Genomic DNA, 9,625 nt, shown 5'->3' on the forward strand with positions numbered 1-9,625 from the left:
AGTCTAGTCGCGCACGGCACCCCGAAAACCAATCACCACCTTCAAGATTTCTAAGGGTGCAAATTTTTGATTTAACTCCTCACTACCTATCACAGTTTCGAAGGCCATAAAATGCCAAAATAGCACAAAACCCCCCAAAATGACCCCATTTTGGAAAGTAGACACCCCAAGCTATTTACTGAGAGGCATGTTGAGTCCATGGAATATTTTATATTTTGCCACAAGTTGCGGGAATATTACAAACTTTTTTTTTTTTGCACCAAGTTGTCACTAAATGATATATTGCTCACACATGCTATGGGCATATGTGAAATGACACCCCAAAATACATTCTGCTGCTTCTCCTGAGTACGGGGATACCACATGTGTGGGACTTTTTGGGAGTCTAGTCGCGCACGGCACCCCGAAAACCAATCACCACCTTCAGGATTTCTAAGGGTGCAAATTTTTGATTTAACTCCTCACTACCTATCACAGTTTCGAAGTCCATAAAATGCCAAAATAGCACAAAACCCCCCCAAATGACCCCATTTTGGAAAGTAGACACCCCAAGCTATTTACTGAGAGGCATGTTGAGTCCATGGAATATTTTATATTTTGCCAAAAGTTGCGGGAATATTGCAAACTTTTTTTTTTTTTGCACAAAGTTGTCACTAAATGATATATTGCTCACACATGCTATGGGCAGAAGTCAAATTACACCCCAAAATAAATTCTGCTGCTTCTCCCGAGTACGGGGATACCACATGTGGGGGACTTTTTGGGAGCCTAGCCACGTACGGGACCCCGAAAACCAAGCACTGCCTTCCGGATTTGAATATAAAATGCTACCAAAAAACCTGTTAGCGATGGCAGGGATCAGGCCTGACTCTGCGATCGCTGCAGTTATGTGTTTAGTGTTTTGTAAGTGACAGTGATCGATCGATACTGCACTTGGGTGGGCTGGGCAGAGGGGCAAAACGCAGGTGCCAGCAGGTATTTGGGCTGATCCCGCTAACAATGCGTTTTTTTGGAACCCTAAACTGCTGGGGACGCTAGTATAGATCTGATCAGATCAGATATTGATCTGTTCAGATTCTATACCACTACGGGAGGTGTATGCTTTGCGTGTGGGTGTTAGCGGTACTGGCACTAACCTAGCGCTGCCTGGGGCGACGCAGACCCTGACCCTAAAACCTAATTGATATCACCCGCCGGGTGATCAGGGGGTTAAACCTTTATTGGGTAATAAATGGTGGGTGCCCTGATGCTATAAAAAACAAACTAACCAGAGTCACCCGTAACACTTATACGGTGATCAGTGGTGAAAGGGTTAACTAGGAGCAATCAGGGGGTTCAAATTTTTATTAGGTAGTATATGGGGGTCCCTGGCGCTATATAAAAACCTGACGGGGAACCTAAATAACTAACTGGCTAACCAGCGTCACCAGTGACACTTATACTGTGATCGCTGGTGAAAGGGGGTGAAAGGGTTAACTAGCAGCAATCAGGGGGTTAAAACCATTATTGGGTAGTATATCGGGGTACCTAGCGCTATAAAAACCTGGCGGTGAACCTAAAAAAATAACTAGCTACCTAGCGACACTAGCGACACTGATGCAGCGTTCAGAAAAATTATCGCTTAGTGACACTGGCAAAAGGGGGTGAAAGGGTTAACTAGCGGAAATCAGGGGGTTAAAACCATTATTGGGTAGTATATCGGGGTACCTAGCGCTATAAAAACCTGGCGGTGAACCTAAAAAAATAACTAGCTACCTAGCGACTGTAGCGACACTAATGCAGCGATCAGAAAAACGATCGCTTAGTGACACTGGCAAAAGGGGGTGAAAGGGTTAACTAGCGGCAATCAGGGGGTTAAACCCATTATTGGGTAGTATATCGGGGTACCTAGCGATATAAAAACCTGGCGGTGAACCTAAAAAAATAACTAGCTACCTAGCGACACATGCAGCGATCAGAAAAATGATCGCTTAGTGACACTGGCAAAAGGGGGTGAAAGGGTTAACTCTAGGGGCAATCAGGGGGTTAAATCTTTATTGGGGGGTGATAGGGGGCTACCCTGGACCTAACACTAACTGTCCTGACAGTTTTTACTGTCACAACTGACACTGAATGCATTGATCAGTAAAGAAATGATCAATGCAATCAGTGACACTGTGACTGGGGGGGGAGGGGGATCGGGGGGGGGTTTGTGTGCCTGTGTGTACCTACATGTCAGTGTAGTGTTGGTGCACACTTACTTTTACTCTTCTCCTCGTAGTCCGGTCAAAAAGACCGCCCCGAGGAGAATGACATCACTTCCTCCTTCCTGTGTAAACAATACACAGGGGAGGAAGCTTCTCATTGGCCAGGAGCGATCCAGAGGGGGTGGCCGAAAACCAACGGCCATCCCCTCATCACGGAGCGCTCCTGGACCGAATCGGACCGCCGTAACCAGCGGGAGGGGGTCCGATCGGACCCCCCACCCGCTGGAAGGCAATCACGTAGATGTACGTGATTGTGCCTGCCTGTGCCATTGTGCTGACGTACATTGGCAATACGGCGGTCCTCAAGTGGTTAATGTTCGCTGACATCCATTTTTTTATCAGTTTTTTACAAAAAAAAAGTGACTGAACTGAACTAAAAAACTTAACGCCCGTGTTTTTGGGTGAAAAACAGATGTCAGAAGATCGCATGTACACTGATGTCATCCACTAACATTCATTTTCTGTCCATTCTATTTTTTCTGTCTCAAAAACTGAACTTAACGGAGGCGGATGTCAGCGAATATCAGCTAATGATCGTGCGCTAATCTGCCCGTGTGAAAGGACCCCAAGTAAAATTCTAGTTTAGAGTCTTTGCTATATCTTTGAGAATGTACTTACAGTACATGCAAGTTGAGAGGACAGAGATGTCTTGTTTTAAAGCTTTTAGACTAAGTTTACATTTGCAGTTGGACAACCACCTATTTTTAACACCCCCTTTTTCCCCACCTTTCCCCACCTTCATGTTTTTTCTCCTTAAAGCATCCTATGCATTAAGGTGAAAAAACACCTGGCAGTGACCGCCCCCCTGTTTTACTTACCTGAGCCATGGAACTAGACCTGGCGGGGACGTGCTGTCTCTCTGCCCGGGGTGCTAGGCTCTTGATTGGATAGATTGATAGCAGCGCAGCCATTGGCTCCCGCTGCTGTTAATCAAATAAAATGATGTAGTGGGTGGGGCCAAGTCATACATTCGGTGTCTCTGGACTCAGGAGCGTGGCCGCAAGGTAACCCCCTCAGGAGAGCGCTTCTGCTAGGGGGTTATCTGATGTGGGGAGGAGCCACGAGAGCTGTCGGGTGACCCCAGAAGACCAAGTTCGGGGGCCACTGTGCAAAACGTGCTGCACAGTGGAGGTAAGTATGATATGTTTGTTATTTAAAAAAAAAAAAAAAAAAAACCCTTACAATCACTTCAATTTAAGCTGTAAACGCAGCTTCAGGGTTGTACATTTGCTACGCCTATCATGATTTTCTTCACAGAACAGCAGAAATTATACCCCCTGTCCCATTCGGAGTGCAGTACTTCCCACTGAAAGAAACCCATTCAAGCGAGTACAGCTACTGGGACATTTTTTACATTAATGCAGGGAATGCAAACAAATTTCCTGCCTTCAGAACCACTTTACCCCAAAAAAAGCACTTTACAGGTAAAAGCTTGGATACTAGGTGCCTGCTGTATGAATACAGGCATCTCAAAGCATAACATACTGATTTAGGTTGAAATCTGTCCTGGAATAGTTCAAGCAGTGTTTAATGTGTCCTTTGTATTTTTTAGATTCTGATTCGGAAAGTGACTTCTCAGTGGATGATGATGATGATGACCACAGCTGCTCCTTTGCATCCACTCAGTCCTCAGACAGCGATGAAGAAGATGGTGATAGTCCAAGGGTCCCAAGTTGGGATATTTTAACAAACCTCAACAATGAGAAACATTTTCAAAATTCTCAAAAAGGTACATTCATGTTAAAAGTTTTAAGAAGCTCTTGATTTGCAAAAAAAAACAGTTACCCACAATACCCAATTAGAAATGTGTTTTTTATATTTCAATTATGTAAATGACAAGATTTACTTGACCCAATTTACAGTGGTATTGGAGAAATAACTAGCCTACATTTAGTGTATTTAAAACACCTCTAGTGTGACAGTTGACCATCTGGCATCTCCATTTCTGGCACACAAAGAAACATTTTAATGGGTTTCTTCTTATGTGTCCACTGTAAAAGAAATAATTACAGAGATTAATAATAAAAAAATAACATAAACCTAGAGGTATCCAGTACAGATATTAAGTGATTTATGTCAGGTGATTAGATACATAGCAAAAAAATAGAAAAGAGGACATTATCCCAAACAAGTCACATAGGAGGGACACTGCGGTCAATTAACCAGCTTTATTAACAAAAAAAATTATACAAAAAATCTAGGCAAAATGTTGAGCTTCCACCAACCATAAAAACTATTTTAAAAAAGACATCGTTGTCTACCCCAAGTTTCCTGCAGCTGCGAACACAAACATACACACCGTTGTTCACTCCTGTGACTTGCCATAAAGGTCAATTGATGTAGGTAGCAGCAAGCTCACCAAAATGGATATTATACTTGGGGTTTGGCCTAACAAGCCTTTATAGTTCTATCCGTGCTAACTGTATCCATCAGACCTAATAGGAGTCCGTCTGAAGCGTGTCAGATAAGGCAGGCAATGATAATAGAGATAGTCAAGAGTGCCTTATGACCAGTTGAATACTAAAGTAAAACGTATTCAAAACTGACACAGTCTCTGCCAAGTAAGGCATAGATGGGAACTCGTGTCAGATGAGATTGCGGCCGGTAATCGAACACATGTCCTCTATGAGCCGTATATAGAGGCTGCTTCCCAGTCACTGGGGGGCCGGTGCAAAGTGAAAGAGAGTACAAAGTACAACACTGTACATGGGGCAGTCTCACCACCTCCGCCGCGCCGCCACTTTGCCCTCAGTTGTGCATGATCAACCAGTCTACTCATAATCATCTGTCCCTGTCCATGTGTCAGGTGTCTTTTTTGGTTTGGTTTGACTCCAGCTCGCTTCTCATTCATTTCTACTGCCCGTGGGCTGCGATCCCGGGAGGTGCGTGCGCACTTCGTTCCAGCAGACTTGATCTTTGAAAGTCTTGGTAGGTGGGTCCAAATGACATTCCCTTGGTTTCTCTCTGAATAGTTACATGATCATTTATGGTTTTTCACTTGTATTCTAGTACATTCAGTAATGCGGGACTTGTAATATTTTCAAGTATTTTCATTTCCTATTTACCACTTATCCTTATATAAATGTTGTCTATTGATGATGTTTAGGGTAATTATTCTTTTCCACTGCATAGCTTGGTGTCATCTGCAAACACTTAAATTATACTTTTAGGGCTAGTTTACACTTGCTTCAAAACATGGCTTCAGACGCGCTTTGTTAAAGCTCTCTGAACGCCAGTCAAAGCTCCTTTCACTAAATAAATTGGTTAGCTTACAGTCCTGCTTACACCTCGCTTTTGCTTGGTGCTTCGCTGAGACTTTGATGAGGCTTCGGTGGGGCTTCGATAAGGCTTTGGTGGAGGTTCAATGAGGCTTCGGTGAGGTTTTGTGGGGCTTCAAGCAAGCTTTTCCATAGACTTCTATGGAGGCTTTGAAGACATTTTGAAGCACCACTAAAGCTACATGGGGTATAATTTTTGAAGTGAAACAAAACAAAGCAAAAGCAGGTGTAAACAGAACTGTAAGCTAACCATTTTATTTAGTGACAGGAGATTTGACTAGAGTTCAGAGAGCTTTAACAAAGCCTGTCCGAAGCCTTGTTTTGAAGCAAGTGTAAACTAGCCGTTAATGTGTTTTGAAGCTGAAGCAAGTGTAAATAAGCCCTTAAACTCAGACCCTATATCATTTATAAATATATTAAAACGTAAGGGTCCCAACACTGAACCTTGGGGTACACCAGTAACAACCCTAAACCATTCAGCGTAAGAATCATTAACCACTACTCTCTGAATTCGGTATTTTAGCCAGTATTCTATCAATTTACAAACTGATATTTCCAAGCCTGTAGACTTTACCTTACACATGGGCCGTGTGTGGGGAACTGTGTCAAACACTTTTGCAAAATTGACCACGTCCACCACCACCTCACTGTCCAAGGTTTTACTTACCTCCTCATAAAAAGAAATCGGGTTTGTCCGACAACTTTTGTCTTTCATGAACCCATGCTGTCTGTTGGTTAAAAAATGTTAATGTTGTGAAATATGTGTGTTTATTGAAAGAAATGCATGGTAACTGTATTTTTCACTTTGGCATTTTGGTTTTAAGATCTAGTTATTTCCCCAAATGCTACAGATAACCCTGCACCTGAAAAGACTATAGCTAATGGAGAGATGCTTCAAATATCCCCACCTGACACATCACCTAAACCAGCAGCACTTCAGCCACAGAAAGGTAAGAAAAACTAAACTGAGCTGGGGTACTTTATATTCAGAGACCAAATGCTTACGTTTGTGCTTGCTTGTTGCAGGAATTCTGAAGAAGCAGCGTTCTGTTAGTAATCAGATCCATAACGAACTTGGACAGAAGCCTTCTGGTAGAGAAAAACAAAGCATACAGGGACAAGTAAATGGGGGCACAAACATACCTATGAGTGTCACTGACACAGACAGGAAAGAGTCCTCTGAATCGGAGTAGGTGAATATTCAAAGATATGAGCATTTTGAAACACATCAACAAATAAACTGGGGTGTTAAACAAAAAAAGACAGAATTCTCCTCTAATAAAATACTTGTACAACGTAAATGTGGTTCAAATATTTATGTTTGCAGTTATAAATTTTCAGGCACCACAATATATTTTTCTCCGCACTGCCATTACCAGACAGCCGGTTAAAGTGGTTCTAAAGGTTAAAGTATGCAGCTCCCGCTGCAGCCCCCCTAATACAAGCCCAATTACGATCTAGCAATGGGCATGAGAGCGGCTGCTCTCCCAGGTCTGCTGATAGGCTGAGAGAGCCAATGCTCCTGCTGCTGTCAATCACAGCTCACAGTCAGTGAGGAGGGGCCAAGCCACATTCTGTGTGTCTTATGGGCACAGAGAGCAGCACTCGTGAGCGAGAATGCACGAGTACCTGCTTGCTATGGGGGCACTTGGAGAAGAGGAGGGACCAGGAGTGCTGGCAGGGGACCCTAGAAGAGGAGGATAGGGCTGCTCTGTGCAAAACACAGAGCAGGTAAGTATAATATGTTTTTTTATTTCTAAAACATACCTTTTATTATCACTTTAAGCCTAGTCACTGGATAGCGTCTCTTTCTAAGTGGCACTTCTTTGCTTCTACTTTACTCTGAACAAGAAATGTACCATATCAACCAAAAAGTTCAATCAGGTAGTGATGTTTTATTATAGCTGTGTGCTATAACATGTTTAGAAATGTCTTGGTGTAGTAATGATCATTTACAAATCTTATGAAGAAATAAACTTCAAAATGAGACCACGCTTATGGTCCAAGCAAATGAGAATACAAAAAACTTTGACTACACAAGAAAAGCAACTCAGTATTGAATATAGCATAAATACAACTAAAAATACATAAACACAAGTGCTGCGCTAATCTCTAATGAAAAAAAAAATGCAGTGAACAATAATACAAATAACCAATGTGATAAATTGCTGCAAAGTGCATCCCTCTGGAGGTTATTTACTAAAACTTCATGGTGCAAAATCTGGTGTAACTTCCAGGTTTTATTGTGGAAGCTTAATTGAACAAGCTGAAGTTAAAACCCGATTGGCTACCATGCACTTCAGATACTAACTATGAAACTATTCTGGGTGCACCAGTTTTAGTAAATCTATCCCAAAATCCGTGTTCAAAGTGTAAAAAGTCCTCATGTGACGCCATCCATTACAGGGGAAAATAAAATCTTCCAATGTGCTCCACTTCTCAATCCCACACATGTGCCAAAAATAAAGGTTTGCTGGAAGTGTATGACCCTCCGTTATGAGTGGTCAAACTGTGATTGTTATTGATTTGATTTATTAAGGTGAAAAGCCTTCTGTGTGCAGCAGTCCCATAATACTTACCTCAGCCCCATCTAGATTAGTCAATGTTGTAGGAATGTCTCGGCTGCCCGGGACTCCCCTCCTCATTGGCTAAGAAAGCAGCACACCGCCATTGGCTCCCACTGCTGTCAATCAAAGTCAGCCAGCCAATGAGAAAAGAAATGGAGCTTGGCCGGGCCGTGGCTCCATGTCTTTATGGACACAGGGATCTGTGGCTCGGCTTGGGTGCCCCCATAGCAAGCTGCTTGCTGTGGGGGCACTCAACAGGAGGGAGGGGCCAAGAGCACCAAAGGGGGACCTAAGAAAATTAGGATTTGGGCTGCTGTGGGAAAAGCCACTGCACAGAGCAGGTAAGTAATAACGTTATTTTTCATTTAAAAAAAAAAACAAGACTTTACAAGCACTTTAAATATAGCAGTAACGCCACTTGTATAGACCTGGGGTTCCACCACTTCTTCTCACAAGTACCTCTGTAAACCAGACGTGTGAAAAGAAAAAAAAAAGGAAGAGCCGCTCACTCCCAATAGTGTAAATATCACTAAATAAAATGTATTTAAAATGGTTAAACACTCACATAATATGCGGCATCATAGTGCCAAACATCCTGGGATCCAAAACAATAGACATGTGTCCAGTATCATCATAACGCTCGACTCCACCCATGCATGCATCTATCGTTTTGGATCCCTTGATGTTGAACCTGGAATGGGAAATAGCCCGCTCTAAGCTGACTCTGGTTCCAGTAGAGAAAAAGTAAGTGCACTCCTGTGACCCAAAAAAGAACAAACAAAAGAGCTTTGACCGTACTTCTCTTTAAGCGTACACTCATGTGATGGCCATGTTTTTCCAGCAAAATACTGTATTTGTATGCATACATTGTTAATATATTATTTGTTTATTATAATTGCAATATGATTAATCTGATTTCAATTTTCTCCCTCTCTTTTTCTATTCAGGTTTGTCTTCCCTAATGCTCCCCATTAATCCATTCTGTAATAACCACAACTGATTTTATTTTATTTTTATTCTACCCTTTACGTTGTTTTTCCCTACATTCCATCACTTCAGGAGCAATGAAACAACTATTTGAGCCACTGCCTGCAATAGCCTATTCTCTACTAGAAGAAGTAACAACTGGGGCTCTAGAATCCAAAATGGACTAAGACTTTTAATCCTTACTCAACAAAAGGAGGATTTCAACTTCCATTAATATTTACAGTTTTTTGCACTGTGCTGTAAAATGCTATTGCTGTTTGTATGGAAATAAAATACATATTTTTGTTGTTCTTGATGGCTTTTTTTGTGCATTTAACCCTACAAAGTAACTATTAACTGATATCAAGCTTTAAAAAAGTGGATGTGTGTTTCACTGGCACTGTAAACATATAAGGCTAAACATATAAGGCTTCATTGGATTCATTTTACAACACCAAATGGCAGTAGCATTGGCTCTGTGCTCTTTCACAGCAGGAGGTATGGCCTGTTTAGCACCATTCATATATTTGGTGCTTCAGCATCAATGTCTGCAGGCATTGTTTTTGTG

The 9,625-nt window shown here is 42.1% G+C and overlaps 1 protein-coding gene across 1 annotated transcript in view; it reads left to right on the forward strand.

Annotated features, from left to right (window-relative positions):
- The window catches only part of CELSR2 (cadherin EGF LAG seven-pass G-type receptor 2), a 142,062-nt gene extending 132,694 nt beyond the window's left edge, over positions 1 to 9,368 (forward strand). Inside the window, exons 32-35 of the mRNA XM_077484453.1 lie at positions 3,799 to 3,975; positions 6,349 to 6,474; positions 6,551 to 6,713; positions 9,039 to 9,368. Coding sequence (XP_077340579.1) covers positions 3,799 to 3,975; positions 6,349 to 6,474; positions 6,551 to 6,713; positions 9,039 to 9,066 — 494 coding nt within the window. The 3' untranslated portion in view covers positions 9,067 to 9,368. The remainder of the gene's footprint in view (positions 1 to 3,798; positions 3,976 to 6,348; positions 6,475 to 6,550; positions 6,714 to 9,038) is intronic.
- Positions 9,369 to 9,625: the final 257 nt, after the last annotated feature.

The sequence above is a fragment of the Lithobates pipiens genome, unplaced genomic scaffold (genome assembly GCF_037356315.1).
Source record: "Lithobates pipiens isolate NorthernLeopardFrog02 unplaced genomic scaffold, aLitPip1_a1.2 Scaffold_16, whole genome shotgun sequence".
Taxonomy (NCBI): Eukaryota; Metazoa; Chordata; class Amphibia; order Anura; family Ranidae; genus Lithobates; species Lithobates pipiens.